The following is a 19,420-nucleotide window of genomic DNA, read 5'->3' as shown; positions in this document are numbered from 1 at the left end:
GCGGCTTAACCCACTGAGCCACCCAGGTGCCCCGGTTATTATTTTTTTATGACAATTTTATTTACTGCTGCATTCCCCAATTCCCAGAACAAAGCCTTCAAGGAATTAAGCAAATACCTTTGGATTCATGTGTGAATAGTAAATAGAATAATGGTTTTGGAAACAGATGGCTGAGGTTTAAGATCTAGTTCTGCCGCTTACTACTTGTACAGCTTTAGGCATGTCTTTTACTCCTTTAAACCTGTATTTACTACACTTGTAAAATGGGAATGAGATTTTAGACTTGATGAAGTTCTGCATTATGCCCTCGACATATTGAGATGCCCTGAATAGTAGTCCATAGGGGCCTTCTCAAGGCTACTAAAAAGAATATTTGGAATATTTTAAACTGAGAGTTATTAATAGCTTCCAATGTTTGCGTGTCTAGTATATTCAAAGAATTATGCCATTGGCTTTACACATATTCTCTCTATATAGAAACAACCTTGCACAGTAGGAAGAACTATTTTGTTTTACCCTTGGGAAAATTGAGGCTCGTGGAAGTTAGATGATTCACTCAGAGGCAAAGAGCTGCTGAGCAGAGGGGCCAGGATTCCAGGCCAACTCTGGTCCCAAACCACTTGCTCTTTGCATTACATCAGCACACTTCTCAGGATCCCAACTAGTATTCCCTCTAAAAGGTCCCAGTCTGGGTTGCCTGCCTTCTCCTCAAGCTGTAGCCCTTATTAGAGCATTTCTCCTTGTTTTTATTTTTTATAACATTGAGAAAAGGATTAGAGTTTAAAGCAGAATGTAAGTGATTTCTGCAGAGATGGAGAGAATTGCTAACCAGAGCCGCGGACACCCCAGCTTTTCCTCCGGCAGCCCCAACCAAAGTAGCAGGCGCAAGTTTACTACTGAATAGTCTCTCCCATGTTTAGAGGTGGCACTTGCAGCACTTAAGATTCACATAGATCATAAGGAACATGGCTTTGTGTTTTAGTAATTGGAAGACGGGAGGTGAAGGGAAAGGAGGGGTTCGCTTTATGCTATTAATTCGGTAAAGTCAAAGCCTGAATAAAATAATACTCTGAGGTGCTCATTCTAAAGAGTGGTAGGAACCACTGCCCACTTCTGTCAGCAAAAATGGTGACTCAGTACTATTGGTAAGCCTGGGGTGTTTTCTTTTTATCTTTCTCTCTGATGTTGCAATTAATTCTTTAGTTCACTGACATGGCCCAGAAAAGTTGGCTCTCGTTTCTACCTCATATTAAAATTTTAACATCACATTAAAGTGCACTGTGAAGTACCCCATGATGCCAGTAAGTAGCTAAAGATGAGACCAATACTTAGCTTTGATGGTAGAGTCACAAGGTCAACAGAATGAGAGAGGAGGGGAAGAACAGAGATCAAAGGAAAATTTTCTCTTACCTGCTGTGCTCACAAAGAAATGGAAAATATGACTTTAAAATCATAGTGCTCTATCATACTTACATGTTTTATACACTGATCTTGGTCATTTCAAATCCACATCATATGTTCCATCAGGGAAAAATAATGATATTGAGTCAAAAGTTTCATATATGTCTCTTTAATATTCTCCTATCACATTTCTCTTGACCACTAATATATATAAAAATATATATATATAACATATAATATTTATAAAATATGTATTTGTGCATATATACACACATATACTTATCTATTAATATATAAAATGAAATTCAATGAAAAGCATACTGAACTAATACTAACTTAAAGAGTTGATGCCAGAATTTCAAACACATATTAATACATTCATTTAAATAGACAATTAGAGTAATTTGCCCTCCAATGCAAGCCGTCATCATTTTTCCTTATCTCACTCCCATGATCTGGCACCTAGATAATATACTTTAGCCATCAGAAAGCCTTAATTGATCAATTTTTCATTTGGATGATAATATATACATTTTCAATTAATGAAAAGGCACTTATTAAGTGCTTTTTTGTGTAGGGGGCTGCTGGACACTCTGAGGATCAATTTAAATAAACCAAGCCCTAGCTCACTCTTAAAATTTCACACTGAACATTAAGGCAAATAGATAGAAAGGACATTCAAAAGGGCAAACTTAAAAGAATACATAACAAAATGAGTCAGATTAAAACATAAGTGCTAGATCTATTGATCAGAGTAGTATAATTGGGTAAGGACAAATCAAAGGAAGTCTTTTATATGATTTCTGTGTGATAGATGCTAATTCATGGCAAGGTAGTATGTCAGGATCTATTTGCATGAGGAAGGAATTGTAAAATTTGGCCATCTGTTTTGGGTGGGAACATTATTCATTGCACTCTGTTGGCAAAAGTTACGAAGATGGGTTTAGGGTATAAAGATGAATTTGATTTGATGTGAATATGTATTCGTATAATCATTAGAAATGTAAATAAATTACTAAATGGTTCTTGACTGGTTACACATGAAAATCATTGGGTATCACAGGGTAATCATTCCTGCCCTACCGTCTTCCGGGGCTGATTAAATCAGAATCTCTGAACCCGGACATTGGTGTTTGTGGAGAAAATGCTCCCCAGGTGACTCTAACATGGAGCCAGGGTTGAGGATCATTGGGTTGCATGCATGTTTTAATATTCTCAAGAACAAATGTGTTCTCTGTATTTCTAGGTAAGAATGAAGCCCATATACCTGAAGCTGACGTTTCACTTTTGAAGCTCATTTCCTGTTGGAGAGACCAGTCTGTGCAGGTATGACATAGTATGTTCTTGAAGTTATTAGAACAGTTCTTGCTGTGCCTTTCTATTCTGTGAGTGGTTCAGTCATACTCTCCTTATCCTGAGAGTACCCACAGGTGGCTACTGTTGTCCTCACAGAAAATTTCCTCCCCGGGCATTTCATTTAACAGGACAAATGCAGAGACTAATAATGAGGGAAAAAGTAGAGAAGGACATATGCAAGGATGTACAGGTTAGGTGGGATGAATAGGGGGCCTGAGGAAGGGATGTTTTTGTTGTTACCATACCTAATTGCCTATTGACGTTCCAGTTTGTGGCAGAATTGTCTATTATTTGATTTTAAAATATGCCATGACATAAAAGGCCCTAGGCCTGGGAATTTGGTATGTGGACTTAGGAATTATTTTTCTGTCTCGAAAGTACCTCATCTATAAGCTGTTCAAGAGAACGGGTTTCTTCAAGGCCCAATTTAAGTCCTTCTATCTCTTTTAAAGCTTTTGTGGATCCTAAAAGCTTACTGGGTAGCTTGTATATTGTACAGTAAATATCTGTGTGTTGATTAGATGAATATTTATTGGAACTTTATTCTTTTTCATGAGCTTAATAAATGTCAAATTTTGTAAGACCAGCATAGCAATAATTCCAATTACAAATGCTTATTGAAAACAAAGTTAAGTCAGAACATACTTTGGGGCTGGCACCCCAAAACCAAATAAACACAGTTGGAATGGTTATTGAAACACGTTACCATGGCCTTTGAGTTTCTACATCGTTTGCCACTAACCTAACCTCTTTATTCATCATTCTCCCCTCTGCTCTAACTAGCCACACTGACCTTTTTATTTCCAAAATACACAGTGCTCATTTCCACCTCAGGGCCTTACTGCTCTCTTGGGCTGGAATTCTAATTTTTCCATTCATTGTTTGAGTTTTACCTCAAAAGTCAACTCCTCCAAGAAGTCTTCCCTGATTACCCACCTCATGTTGTCACTACTCCATGCCTCCAGTCACTATGGCATTACCCAGTTTTATTTTCTTTGTTGCAGTTGCTTTTAATGGAAATGATAGCATTTGCTTTTTTGCTTGCTTATCTTCTGTCTTCTTGCTGTCATTGAAGCTTGCTGAGGGCAGGGACTCAGTCCGTCTCACTCACCCCTCAATCGCCAATGCCCAGAAAAGTAGTAATCATGGCAGCCTGTCAATAAATATTTAACAAATGAATGACTAGCTATGCAAAAGCCTCTGGGACAATCAAATAAACATTAGTACATTTTTATGTTTACCAGCGTGTTAGCAAACATCCTAAGAGTCTCTATTAAAGGCAAGATTTTTTTCCCCCAGTAGCCTAAGAATTCCTCACCAAGGGGAAAATATCCTGAAGGAAAAGAATTCAACAGAAAATTTATCCTGAATTGCTCTAACTAAAGGTCTTTTGCAGTTGTTCATTTGGCCTTCAAATAAATTTTAATGTGATTTGGACATGTTTGGACTAATGGACCTTTAAGGTTCTACGATTCTATGACCTTGTGTAAAAGTCTGGCAGGACGACAAATGTGACCAGAGCATTTATTACTCACTTTGTAGGAAGTCCAAGCGTCAAAGTTCTCCTCTCATCTCTGCCGCTAACTGGATGAATAACTCTGGAAGATAGGTGTAGCTTGTTGATTCTTTTCCTCACTTGTAAAATGGGAATGAAAATTCCTGGGTCCTCTGGGAGCAACAGAGCCTCTTGCAGTTAAATGATTCATTAACCAATCCTCAACTTCCTTATAAAGCTGTTCATTTAAGCAGTTAGTCAAATCATGTTAAGCTGAATCTACTTCTTAATGTATTTTACGTGGTAATGGAATGTTTCTGTCAACTAGCAAAATCCTACCTCACAAAGTGAAGGGGGTGGGGATAAGAATGTGTTAATTTTGCAGATGAATGAGTTCGTTTGGAGATTGCCTCTTTTGCCTCTAATGCATGTAATATGTCCCACAGAGAAATAAATGCTGAAAAAGCAACAGTAAGGTTTTGGGGTTGCTAATTTGCGTGTTTCTGAAGCTTCATTAAAATTCCCTGGATTTTATAATCTAACACCAGTGGGTGAAATCATGACATCCAGGCCTCCAGGGACAAGGTTTGCTTTCCCAGGAGATGCTGCAAAGATGTGAAAAGTCAGTGTGGACCAAGTGTTGAGAAAATACTTTTCTTCTGGAAATTCTGGACATTGGAACCACAAGCAGTCCACAGGGGCTCTCGTGAGTCTTCGTAACACTCTGTGCTATTTTATAGAACTTTGCTATGTCAAGGTTTTAGTAGAAAACCATTAAAGTTTTTAGCTTGCCTATGGCATAGTAATACTTCTAGTAATAAGTATATGACCCAGATTTGTGGCCGTCTCTTTCCAGCCAATGGATTTGTAAATCTTCACTTAAATCTCTGCACATTCCCTCATAAGAGTGTAATGCTTTGCACATCTGTCTTTTCAAAGAAAATTATTTCTATGCATTTGGGAGACAGCTTTACAGCTGCAGTGCTTTCAATTCTAGCTCATTATTAAATTCAAAAAGTTATATAATATATTGTCTAAAAATTTTATATTTTGTTGGGGAGAATTCTATCCCTACTAACTATCGCAAAATTTATCTACTGTATTTATATACTAAAGAGATTAAAGTGTTGATAGTCAGAAATTATCAATAAATTCTACTTTGTACACTTTACATTTTTTAAGTACAGAATCTATTTCAATTCCATTAGCATTTATTTAGTACCCACTGTATACCAGATATTGTGATAGCATTATTACATGCTTATAAGATGTACCATCTGCCTGTGGATTGGAGCCGTGCTGAGTATTGATTTCACACTGAGCACAAAGTGTGGGTTTGAGTTTGTTCCTAATTGAGTGAATGCCATTCAGTATTCGCTTTTAAGTTTTGTGACTGAGTCTCCTACTCATTATGATTAATATGTTTTATTCAGTTATTTCTGCCTCCTCTTATTTTTTTGATGATACTCATATTATTTACTCTTATAATATTAATGACAAATATGTCAACAAGCTAGGAAGAGACTAAGGTACATTGTCACTGATTTTACTAAGGGATGAGGATATAGAAACTTGAGAGGACATATACTACAAAGGACATAGAATCAGCGGTCGGAAGGCCTGTTCATCATATCTATGGGATGTCCTGTCCCAGCTTCTTCATTTAAAAAAATGAAGATATTGGATTAGATGTCTATGACAAGCATTCCCTTCCCTCTCGACCCAATCACAGATCCTTGACTGAATATGTACAATAATTGGAAGTCAAGCTTTGCAATATTTTTAAATTGTGTAAAACCATGTACACATACACACAATTTATTTTTTTAAATATATATTTTATTTATTTATTTGACAGACAGAGATCACAAGTAGGCAGAGAGGGGGGAGGGGAGTAGGAACAGGCTCCCCACAGAGCAGAGAGTCTGATGCGGTGCTCAATCCCAAGATGCTGGGATCATGACCAGAGCCAAAGGTAGAGGCTTTAACCCATTGAGACACCCAGGTGCCCCGACATACACACAATTTAGTGAGATTTATTGTTAAAGTCTTGTCTTCAGCTTTCTGTATTAAACCTGAGTTTAAATCAAGTGTTTTTAGCTAAATAGTACTTTCAAGCTAGACATTATTTGAGGACCTAAACTTGTCTTTAGAAACAGTATGATATCTTCAAATTCATTTTCTTTATCTTCTGGTGGAAATGAAAGTACCTTAGGTGAAAGAATTGACAACTCCTTTCAACTTTCCTTTTAGAATCTCTTGTGTTAGCAAAAGAACAGTATGTTGGTCTGGGTTCCAGTGCTCAGTATCTGCATTTCAATTGTTTCAGATGCCAATTCTAGTGGATGGGAGTGGTACACTTTATGTGAACCCTATTTAAGTCAAAATTCCAGGCTCTCAACTTGATGGAAGACTCCAAGGGTTTGTAATAATCTTCCCCATGCCAAAATGACTAAAAAAAAAAAAAATCATTATAGGTAACTGAAGCAATACAAGCTGTTCTTTTGGCGGAAGTTCAACAGCATATGAAGACGTTGAGTGAAACACCAGTCAACAGTCAACCAGTGTCCATGACAGAGGACGTTCACTGTGAGATGAGGCAGATCCTGCAGAAGACAGAAAGGACCAGCGGGGAGGAGATAGAGTTACAGTGTACTATAGACTCCTGGCCTCTGCAAAGTAAGTACAAAATTTATTGACATGCACTTTCATCAGAACTTTTTCTACTACTTAGAGTGCGTTCAGAATATGAGTTCACAATATATCATTTCTGCAAAAACTGAGCCAGGGCCCTGTTTCTGACATATTTGGCTATCAATTTCTTCTTCTAATTCTCAAGTCTTTGATAAACCTTCTAAGTTATATTATAATCAATGAATATTTTTTCTAGAACAAAAATCTGTATTGTTTATAAAAATATTTTTAAATTAAGTGGTGAAAAATGAAAACAAGATGGGGGCGCCTGGGTGGCTCAGTCGGTTAAGCATCTGCCTTTGGCTCAGGTCATGATCCCAGGATCCCGGGATCGAGCTCCAAGTCAGACTCCCTGCTCTGCAGAAGCCTGCTTCTCCCTCTCTCACTCCCCCTGCTTGTGTTTCCTCTCTCTCTCTCTGTCAAATAAATAAAATCTTAAAAAAAAAAAAAAATGAAAACAGGATTAACAGTAATAGCTTAATGAGATATTTTAAGAATATCTTGATAATGATGGATCCTAAATTTGTTCCCACTTGATACCTTGGTAAAAGCCATGTGCTGGATTTTTTTTTTTCTCTCCTAAAAATAAGAAATGTAGTAGAGACTAAAACTAAACTGATTTATAGGTGGACCACTTGATTTTATAACAAATAAAATTTTATCATTATAACTTCATAATGATAATGTTTATGGTTCATGGCTAGCAGGTGAATCTCAATTCCTGCTATAAAATATTATCTGATTTTTCAACCCATTAGCTGTGACTTAAAAAATAAAAAGGAATAATTACAAATTTGGTATTCAGCCTCACTAGGAAGCTTTTGATGAACAAGTTACTTTATGATTAAATATATATTTTCCTCAGAGAAACATGTTACAAATTTACATGTTCCAGGGTGTGAAAAATTATTAGGTATTTCTTTTAGCTCTCAGAAAGAGATTTTCTTTTTTCTTATTTGGGACTCAGAAAAATGTTGCTATATTTAAAATGTTAAATCCTAGAACAGAGGTCATTCTTAAAGATCTATTATATTTATTTCTTACTGTTTTTATAAGATCATTTATTGTACAATACTATGTAGTGAGAGAGGATACGTTGCAGGGAAAGGCTTCATCGGTGAAGGCCAAAGATCAAAGTAGTTAGAATATTTCCTAATGCCAAGACAACCACTGAAGATGATAAATTCAATAAGCAATTTGATAAAGCTTAATGGCAATTTCAAGTCATTTGTTTGTCTGTTGTCCAGAAATTAGCTTTAATTATCTGGCAAATTCAACCGCCTGAAGGAGCTCCTTTTTGATCATATCACATAATTGTAGTTGTATTACACCTTTCAAGCAAGAAGAGAAAAATTTCTTTTTAAATTAATTTTCAGAGAGTGCATGTGGGTTCTTGATTCTTTCGGAGAGGCACTGGTAGTGTCATTAATATGTTTCTTCCAGCTCCCCAAAGACAGCTAGTGTCATTCGTCATGTGTTAACTGTCATTAGGTGGCATTTATATGCTTTATCCCTAAGCTTGTGTGTCTACCTTATCCTTTGGCCCATAGCCTTCTTTTCTGGGTGAGCAATTCATGGCGGGTTATCAAGGTGAAACTTTTGATAACTTTTGCTATCACATGGCATATCCATTATTTGAAGTTTCACCAGATTGAGCCTTGTTCTGTTCCCAAATAATTCGTGGGTATAAGAAATAGACTCTGGAATTTGGTCTTACTATGAGTAAAGACATCTGGATTTTTAAGTTAGACATTAACTATCTTCAGATCATTACTGAATGGTCCTTTGCCAATGTTAAAAAAAATAGGGTTAATTCGTGATAACAATTAGAATACAAAAATATTAAAGTCACTTTATATATTAGTGGATACAATTTAGAATATTTTATTTAAAAGAAATGAAGTGTTCACAAAAAGCTGAGCACATATTTTCATGGGAAATACTGACTGTAGGAAAATACTAACTACAATTACAATTAAGTGGAAACACATAATGTGCATTGAAAAGGAAAATTCCCAAGAAATAGTATGCTGGAAATTAACGTTGTCTTTCTTTCCTTCTTTTTGGAAAAAAGCAAAAAAGCCAAACAAACAAAAATTATTTTTTGAACTATTCAGAGAAACTTAATAAAATTATAGGAAAAGTTTTGGACCTTTTTTAAGTGGAATGTACTACATTACTTATTGGATTTTAAAAAAATAAGCAAAAAGCCATTTTATTTATTTCACATGTCCTGATTCAAAAGTTAAGGGGATGGTAGAGATACTGTTCACTAGGTGTGATTATTCCTCAAACTTTATAGGCAGATTTACTTAGATCCAGTGTCACTGCAACCTATTGCCAAATATTCTTAAGATAAATGGTTTATGTTCTTTTATTTTTCAGGTCCTTGCTCAGTTGTCCTCTGTGAGCACCCCTCCACCTTTTTCCCCTCTAATTTCTTTTATTCTTTCTTGATTTCCTAGTGTCTTTTTTTTTTTTAAGATTGTATTTATTTATTCATTCGAGAGAGAGCCCACGAGTGAGCTCTTGCCACATGGGTTGGGGGGGGGGGAGGAGGGTAAGGATGGGGGAGGGGCGAAGGGAGAGAGAGAATCACAAGCCCAGTGAGCCTGAGATCATGACCTGACCCAAAATCAAAAGTTGGAAGCTTAACCCATTGAGCCACCCAGGTGCCCCTTGGTGGTATCTTAGTTTCTTAATGCAGCTATTTGTAAATCGTTTGGAAAGTAACAGATGATGGCTTTATTATGTATGGATACTCATAATGGATATTGGATATGTATCATAATGGATACTCACCCCTGGGACGAGCAGAGGACTTGGCTTTAGGCCCCTCCTTGGCCACATGGGCAATGACCTCTTTAGGGATGTGGTTTTCCTTCTTTTTGGCTGGAGAAGCAGCACCATTCTTGCCCTTAGGGACCGTGGATTTTACACTCTGACTCCCAGCTTTTGTCTTTCTGGGGGCCTCACCACCTTGGCTCTTCCTTCTGCCTTTGACCTTTGACTTCTCACTGAGCCCAGTGGCACTTTAATGCCATAGTGCCAGAGTGGAGTATATTTGGTTTATTAGCATTATAGTAATATGGCAGTAATAGGTTATAAGGAAAAATAGTAACAACAATTATTGCTCTCTTAATATACTCCAACAGTATACTAAATATTTTATGAATGTTTTTTCACTTTTTCCTTTAATTCTCACATAATTCACATAAACCCTGACTCTCTTCCCAAAATTTGAGTCATTTGTGTAAACAATTTTAGCTTTTTAAATGTCCATGTTTATGGAAATGAAGTTTCAGAGGAACACTGAAAAGATCTACTTTCTGAACAAGAGATTCCCATAGTGGTACCTAGACTTATCCTGAGAAATTGCCTCTGTACACTTTTTTTTTTTTTAAAGATTTTATTTATTCATTTGACAGAGAGAAATCACAAGCAGGCAGAGAGGCAAGCAGAGAGAGAGGAGGAAGCAGGCTCCCCGCTAAGCAGAGAGCCCGATACGGAGCTCAATCCCAGGACCCTGGGATCATGACCTGAGCCGAAGGCAGAGGCTTTAACCCACTGAGCCACCCAGGTGCCCCTGTACACTTTTTGACATACTTTCTCAGACACATTAAAATAAACAGTATTTTTTTTTTTTTAATTTACTTGACAGAGAACACAAGTAGGCAGAGAGGCAGGCAGAGAGAGAGAGAGAGAGAGAGGAGGAAGCAGGCTCCCTGCTAAGCAGAGAGCCCGATGTGGAGCTCGATCCCAGGACCCTGGGATCATGACTGAAGCCAAAGGCAGAGGCTTTAACCCACTGAGCCACCCAGGCACCCCAATAAACAGTATTTTTTTAAAAAGTCTATCCTTGTGCCAGCTATCTTCAGTGTCACTAGTGTGTCTATCTTGTACTTTGAGGCATTGTTTCCATTATTTTTTTCTTTTATTATTTATTATTATCTATTGCATATGGGTCATAGTGTTTTACAGTTTTGTTTTTGTTTTCTATTTATTTTTATTTTTTTATTATGTTCAATTAGCCCACATATAGCATTGTCCCATTTTTTCAAAAATAAATGTCGTGGGACTTGAAAGAGTTGACGTGCTTTGTCTAGAGTCGCAAAATTAATAAAAACAGGGAGGCAAACCCAGATATTCTCTTAAACACTGTGTTCTAATCCAGTAAACTGCATTTTCCATAGTGGCAGCATGGAGGAAATTTGCTCTAAATCAGCATGATCTGAAAATTGAATAATTTATCGAGTGGTTTTCTTAGATTTTTATTCTCCTCTCATAAATCATACTTTCTATTACCCAAGAAAATGCAGAGCATTCAATCATTGCCATCTCCGCCCTTATAATAAAGAAAATCACCAGGTTTCTTCAACTATTTGAACATGAGATGCATTTAGAAAGCAATGGAAGGAAATCAAGTGAAGTGAGAAAAGAAGTATAATGTGTGTTTGAACTTTATAATTTTATATCTTTTTTATTTTCAGTGTTTTCACCTGTTACATTTCACAGCATGTATTTTATTTGAGGTCTTAATATCTGTGTATTGGTATTTTATGGCAGAGTGCTGATTTTTATAACAGTTACATTGCTCTCTTCCTTCATCTCTTTAATAAGAAATTGTAGAATTAACATTCACATTTGAAGCTAAGAGTCATTGTTTTAAAAATCAGCAGTGGTTTCTGTTATTAAAATGCATTTGAAAGTTATTTCCCTTTATTTTTTTTTTTGAATGTTATTTGGATCAGTTTAAACAAGTGCTCTAAATTGTTCCATTAAATAAATTGGTTGAAATAGAAATGGAGGCTTTGTAGATAAAACTGTCACTTTGAAATTATTGGCTGAATTTAAATTCACGTTAAACTGTGTAGTTGTGAAGATGATGCATCAGATGTGGGTATTGCAAATAATCTTTTTTACATGCATTGTTTTCAAAGACTTATCTACAAAATTCAATAATGAAAATGTGCTCTTTGTTTAAATAAAACCATGCATTTGTGGTAAATAAGGGAAATAAACATCCACTCAACAGATAAGTTTTCTGGTCCTGGTGTCCATTGGCAGAAGGACTACATCGGGACAGGCTTCCATTGCCTGTTGAATTTCTCGGAAGGAAATCTGTCTAGTTGTGGAAAGGCTTTGAAACAGTTGACTACCTCAGAGGGAAACTTTCTTGATTATATTTATTTATAGTAAATGCATCTTCTACCCTCTGTGAGCTCTCCAGGTTAAATGAGAAGGCCAATGCATTCCTCTTTGTGGAAGCAGGAAAGTAGTGGGAGACACATCATTGAAAGCCTTGAGTGTCATAGCAAGGTCTTGGGCTTCTCTCTGAGCAAGATAGAAAATCATTTGCACAAACAGCGGGCACATATTTTAATGGGATATGTTGCCTACAGTTCAGAGGTCAAGGGTAGAAACAAGGAGATCAGTTGGGAGGCCATTATGCTAACTCAAATGATGGCAGCTTGGGACAGATAAGGTGCTTTGGATGAAGTGATCAGATTCTGAATGTATTTTGAAGGTGTCACTTACAGTATTTGCTGATTGATTAGATATGGATGAATAAGATAATGAAAATCTATACTTCTGTTTTTTCAAACAAAAGATATTTGATACATGGGTCAACCCTGGTACCCTGACTTGATTCCTATGTCGGGTAGTGCAATGTCACTCACGTATGATATTCCAGGAATGCCAAAAGAAGAGTGGAAAACCCATTTTACAGGCTGTCCCTGCCTAGATGACCTACAGATTTTCATTTCTAATTTTAGCTAATCCTCAGAAAATGGACTAGGATTTTTTGCCAAGAAACCATGGATTGAAGATAATAATATAATAATTAATATGGAAGGACATAATATAATAATATTATGTCCTTCCATAATAAGGACAATTGTAATGACAAGAAAACAGTTAAACTGATATGGCTTAGTATATTTTTTTCATTAAAGATTTTATTTTTTTTTTTTTGAGGGAGAGAGAGAGAGAGCATGAGTGCGTGAGAAGGGGGAGGGGCAGAGGGGCAGGCAGACTCCTGCCAAGCAGGGATCATGACCTGAGCGGAAGTTAGACACTTAACTGACTGAGCCAGCCACCCAGGCTCCTCAAGCTTAGTATGTTCTTTTTTTTTTTTTTTTTTTAATTTTTTAGTTAACATATAATGTATTATTAGCCCCAGGGGTACAGGTCTGTGAATCGCCAGGTTTACACACTTCACAGCACTCACCATAGCACATACTCTCCCCAATGTCCATAACCCTACCACCCTCTCCCTACCCTCTCCCTGCCGGCCTCAGTTTGTTTTGTGAGATTGAGTCTCTTATGGTTTGTCTCCCTCCCGATCTCATCTTGTTTCATTTATTCTTTTCCTACCCCCCAAACCCCCCACCTTGCATCTCCACTTCCTCATATGGGAGGGAGATCATATGATAGTTGTCTTTCTCCGACTGACTTATTTCTCTAAGGCTTAGTATGTTCTAAGAGCTTCACATACCTCAAATTATTTGACCAAGACAACAGTTCCATGGGGATAGGTAGTATTCTTATATCCATTTCCCTGATGGGAAAATAGATATGAAGAAGTTAAGTACCTTGCCCAAGATCTCCATACCAACAAACAGCAAAACCAGGAATCAAAAACAGGCAGTCTAGCTTCAGAATTTGTGTTTTTTATCCCTAGTTGGCTTTGCCTCCCACTTAACCACAATTCTCCCTCATTGTCTGTAAATTTGGCAAATATTTACCAAGTGCTTCCTGTGTGACAGGGAGTCACAAGGCAGCAAAGATCCAGATATTTGGCAAAACAATGGGGAAAAGATTCTCATGAAGAAGTTAATCAGAAAATATCAAATAACTAAGTTCTACTAACCTTTGGAGTGTCACTATAAGTTATTCCACTAAGATGTACTTAATACTAAAGACTTTTATTTGTAATATAAATTTATATAAATATAAGTTTTAGTGGTTAAAATACAGAAGGTTTTGCACCTGGGAACTAGAAATGCCAACTGGTAAATGCTAGAAATAAAAAGAGCCTGTCTGGCTCAGTCAGTGACTCTTGATCTCATGGTTGGGAGTTCGAGCCCCATGTTGGGGTGAAGATTTTACCTAAAAGTAAAATCTTAAAAAAAAAAAAAAAAAAAAGAAGAAGGAGAAGGAGATTTGGCATATACATATAAGTTAAAAGGGGTAGAAGTTGGCAGTTAGGGGAGAAGAGAAGAGGAAATACAGAATTTCATTTTTACAGATTAATTTGAATTACATACTTAGACAATCTTATGTAAATATCAAGGCATTCATATGTTAGATGAAGATGAATTTATTTATGATAAGCAAATCAATGATCTAGCACCTAGAATACATTACATACCTTTCAAAAAATACAGTTGTCATTTGGGTGGACTGTATGTCTTGTATTATTTTTAGCTTCCTATAAAATTGATGGAGAAATTTCATCATTTCCCTTTCCCCCGTATAAATTCTTGTGAACTGCTCCACTGCCTCTGCCCTCTCTGTATCATCCTCAAGATTGCATTGCCTTAGAAAGACTGATAGAGTTCACTGTTCTTTTTCCAAAAGTAGTTTCATCTTTCACGGAGATTGAGATTGATGCTTTTCATCTTGGCATATGAACTAGAGTATTTCATTGTCTTTTTTCCTCATGAGCAATCAGAATGCCAACCCAGCCCGATTGCACACAGACGGTAGCATCAAGGAATTGAGTTAAATATTTCCTTGGTAACAGTTGTGCAGGCACCACTTTATTGATTATTGTCTGCATACCCATTTAAATTTATTGACAAAGAGAAAATGATCTAGATTCTGTCGCTGAAATCGATGTGTTTTGTACTATTGTTCTCCCAAGCTCAGACTGGCCTGCCAACACTGACCCCCTCAAGGACAGGGGTCGGGTCTATTTATCTTTTTCCTCCCATCCCCTAGGATGGTGCTTTACCTAGTAGCTGGTAATAAGTGTTTATTGAGTGGATGGATGAATGGATGGACCGCGGGATAGCTTGTACTAAAGATTCAGCCAACTCCTAATTAGTAAGAGAAAGAGGAGACAAGGAAAATCAGCTGATTGCATTTCTTTAGCAGCTGGACATATATAGTCTTGAATACCCACTGAAATTGTGGCTCACAAGAAATTAAAAATAGAATCATGAATGAATATAATTTGTAACCACCCAGAACTCTTCTCTTTCCTGCTGGTTGATTGCTTGACTCTCCACTACTCATTTTGTCATAATCTGATTTCAGTCTGATGTTTTTAGAGGGCCCCAAGCCTTGCCTGATGCGTGTTGGCTTGTTCCTCATTCTGCTACAGCTTCTCCATGGGAGGATTTAAGGAACTGCCTTAAACACTGTTTCCTCTATATTTGGATTCACACCCTGGGTTCTGACTTGCTGCCTCTCTTGGGACTTCTGGTTCACTCCTGTTCTCTTGGAGCCAGTGCCCTTTGCTGCTAAATGGGAGCCCTTTTGACAACCTGTTGAGCTGGGTCAGCCTCCTCCCTATTGATTCCATCCCTGAGCCTGGGATGTGGTGTTATATGAGTTTCTCCATCAAATCCAATCCCATTACACCCAATATGGATATGCATCCCTAGTTCTGGGGGGGGGGGGGGAATGGTACTACTAAGTTCTTTGAGATAAAAACAAAACAAAACAGGGATTTAGTCAGTCTTGTATTCTCAGCAGATAGCATGGTATCTGGCACATGCCAAGGCAATCTTGCTAGAATGGTGGTTGAAGAAAAAATTAACCATTCTTCTCTTCATGCTATTGGAATATCCCATTCAATCAGAATGTCATTCACTTTAGGGGGTATAGCTCAGTGGTAGAGCATTTGACTGCAGAATGTCATTCATTTTGCTGGCAGGAGCCTTATTTTTCCTTTTTTTTTTTTGGACCTGTACTTTTTTAAAGATTTTTTTTTTTTTTTTTTATCTGACACACAGAGAGAAAGAGAGATGTAGGCAGAGAGAGAGGAGGAAGCAAGCTCCCTGCTGAGCAGAGAGCCCAATGCGGCGCTCCATCCCAGGACCCCGAAATCATGACCTGGGCTGAAGGCAGAGGCTTAACCCACTGAGCCACCCAGGTGCCCCTGGACCTGTACTTTTTAAAAATTTATTTTTTATTTTTTATTAACATATAATGTATTATTAGCCCCAGAGGTACAGGTCTGTGAATCATCAGGCTTACACACTTCCCAGCACTCACCATAGCACATACCCTCCCCAATGTCCATAACCCAACCACCCTCTCTCTACCCTCCTCCCCCACTTATTTTTCCATTTTAACTCATCAATGTATCTGCCCAATTTTCAGTCTTGGAACAACTTGAATAATTTTAAAAATCTCTTATTAAGCACTTATTATGTCTAAGGTTCAATGGAAGGTACTGAAATTTTCAATTACATTGCCTTTTTATACTTCATGTATATCCTTCTAAAATATTGTATATCACCTGGCACTCTAATTGTTTGTTATTTGCCTTTCTTTCCCACCTCTCTGAACTCCTTGAGAGCAAAAGTTGGAACTTATTAATCTTGTGCACCAAGCTGCTAATGTACCAAGTGTGGCATGATGGGTGCTCATTAAATGTTTGTTGCCTGAGTGAGCAGATGAATGATAAATGACAGTGACAGACATGTATTAAAAAACTAGTCTAGGCAGAATGGAAGAAATGCTAAATAATATGTAAATAGTCGTAGGTAGGAAGAGAATGAAAAAGATCATTATAGGGCTGATTTTTTTTTTCTAAAAGTGTTAATTCAGAGGCATTTCTTCAAGTTTATCTATTTAGTTAAGGAATAATTTATCTGTCTAGAAAGCTCCTGGAAAAATTAATGCTGACAGATGTTTGAAGGCAACAACAAGGAGTCAGAGTACTTCGTTTTCAACCCATGAGGATAAGCTACAAGAAATGAAAGAAGAGTTGTTACCTTTTTTCCCCCCTCTTTTACCTATTATAGGTGAATATGGATTTTTCATGTCTATGCAGGAACACCGGTCCTACTCAGGAACATATGTGTGGTAGTGTTGTCAGTGACATGGGGGTCTGAATGGATTTTCATGGCAAAGATATCGACAACAACAGCAGCCAGATTTGTCCATTTCTTGATATACAGGGTTAGTGGCCATCCTAGAAAATTTAGGGTGTATTAAAAGCTTTGAAGATCTCTATGTGTAAAATAAAGTTAAGATTCTGGGCTCAGGAAATTATAAACAGGGCTTTAGTTTCATGAATGCCTAGTGGAATATGTGGAAACCATGCGAAATGTCGGGATAATTTTTCATGGTGAAGGACTGTCCTGAGCATGGCAAGACTTCTGGCATTTCTGGCCCTTCCCACTAAATGCCAGTATCTTCACAGTCAGCAGGAAACCAGATGTTCCTTGACTCAACAATTTCCAAAGCCTTCCCCTAGGGGGCAGTACCAACCCTGCTGAGATCCACTGCCTTCTGGAAAGGGATTCTTCGACATTCTCAGGCTTTTCTTGTTTCTGTCCTTCCCCTCTTATAAAAGTGCACAGAGAGATAAAACCAAATAAGTAACCCTCAACTACTTAAAGATGTTCCTTTCTTGGATCCCTCATGTTTGTTCCTTCCTTTCCTCCATCCATGTCATTTATACTTCAGTCACAGCACTTCTCAGCCTCTGTAGTAAATCATCTGATTGCAGTTCTCTCTCCTCCATTAGAAAAAAAAGCTTCTTGTCCAATTCTTTCACTTCTATCTGTGTGTCCTCCAAGCTTGGCTCTGGGCCTGCATAGAGTCAATTTGTTGACTGATTAAATGAAGAATGTGTGTTACTGAGCTACTAAGCATTCTCCAAAGAAGTCATCAAAGAAAAATCCAAAAATTTCCATTGAAATTATTTCACAATACAAGATAAACACAGTTTATCTCAGAATTTAAAAATTAAGTAAACTAGGGGAACCTGGCTGGCTCAGTTGATGGAGCATGTGACTCTTGATCTTGAGGTTGTAAATTTGGACCACATGTTGGGTATAGAGATTACTTAAAAATTAGGAGGGAAAAAAAAAAAGAAGTAAATGAACTCTTTCCCCAAACTGTAAATTGTGAAAACTGGAAATGAGAATAATGGTTAAAAGGAGATACATAGGTTCATTTAAATGGGTAGGAATATAATTCTAAAACCTTGGCTTAGGACATATTAATTTTTGATGTATCTTCCCCATACAATTAGTACTTAGAGTATATTGAAATTACATTTTGAGGTGTTCATAATATCTCTTGACATATGCAAGATATTTCCCTTGGTGTCTCTGCACCAGAGTAGGGAATAACCAATTGGATCCATCAATCATCCCACTGGTAGTAGGTCCATCCTTCCGCTGGTCAATTCATTCTGCCTCTTTTGAATATGTTGTATGATCGGTGCTGTGTTTCCCAAGCTACCTATTAGGAATCTGAGCAGAATATGATGTGGTTTCTACTTTTCAAAAGGCAGAGCCCTGTAAACATAATGAGATTACAATGCAGTATCAGATACTAAAGTTCTCATTGTTGTGCAAACATGGAGAGTCACCTGAGGATGATTTTTTGTAGGTTTTGCACAGAAGTCGACATTCACATGCGCTTTGGAGAACAGCATTGTGGCAGACATGGGGAGATGCACTGCTTACATCACTCTCCTAAAAAGGTCTACCTGCCCAGCTGTGAGGAGTGTGGCTAGCTGACAGCTTCCAGCTGTTGGCAACTCCAGGGCCTATCCCCAAATCAGAACAGAGATCATATACTCTTCTTGGGACAAGAAGCAAGGTGGTGGTGGGTACAAGGGCCTAGCTTGTTTAGTCCATACAGACCTCCTCTAGCAGCCATTCTTTGCTCTGGAGTTTCCACTGGGCTAAGAGAGACTTTCTTAGATCTGCATCATGAGTAGAGAGGTTCTTACCCAATTGTGCTTTTGCTTTTCTTTTTTTCTTTTCTTCCTTTCACAAGTGTTAATCTCCAGTAAACCTTTTGCTCTTCTAACTCCATCTTAACATCTGCTTCTGGAAAGATGCAAGTAATACCAATGAGAAAGAGCTTGGTGCGAGAAGGGTATTTCGGGCAAGAGGATTAATGTGAGGACAGATACAGAGTGATTCTTGTGGCCTGGTCGGGAAATGGAGATAAATTTGGTGTGGGCAAGATAGAGGAAGTGAGGATGCTCTAATCTGGATGCACCTAGAATGTAAAGGTTCTGGTCGGGGCATTTTTTCCTGGAAGATAAAGGGAACCATTAAGAATTATTTTAAGAGGAGAAGTGAGACACTTTAGCACAAAGTAGAGAGTGAATAAAACAGAGAGAAAGAAACCCTTGTGTCCAAGTTTTGACAGAGTACCTGGTTAGTATTTTATTTGTAAAGCAGAACTTACTTTTCTTAGTTTTTTTTTTTAATTGCCTCTTTATGAACCTAGGATATTTAGATGGAAGAGTAATGGTTCATTTCTCAC

The 19,420-nt window shown here is 37.5% G+C and overlaps 1 protein-coding gene across 4 annotated transcripts in view; it reads left to right on the top strand.

Moving 5' to 3' along the window:
- Positions 1–19,420, top strand: part of WDR72 (WD repeat domain 72) — a 222,734-nt gene that overhangs the window by 136,402 nt on the left and 66,912 nt on the right. For all 4 annotated transcript variants that reach the window (XM_047738978.1, XM_047738977.1, XM_047738976.1 and 1 more), the window contains 2 exons: positions 2,648–2,727; positions 6,730–6,931. In XM_047738978.1, coding sequence (XP_047594934.1) covers positions 2,648–2,727; positions 6,730–6,931 — 282 coding nt within the window. The remainder of the gene's footprint in view (positions 1–2,647; positions 2,728–6,729; positions 6,932–19,420) is intronic.

Source organism: Lutra lutra, chromosome 7 (assembly GCF_902655055.1).
Source record: "Lutra lutra chromosome 7, mLutLut1.2, whole genome shotgun sequence".
NCBI classification, from domain to species: Eukaryota; Metazoa; Chordata; class Mammalia; order Carnivora; family Mustelidae; genus Lutra; species Lutra lutra.
Note: the sequence above shows the minus strand (reverse complement) of the source record. Positions and strands in the feature narration are given on the sequence as shown.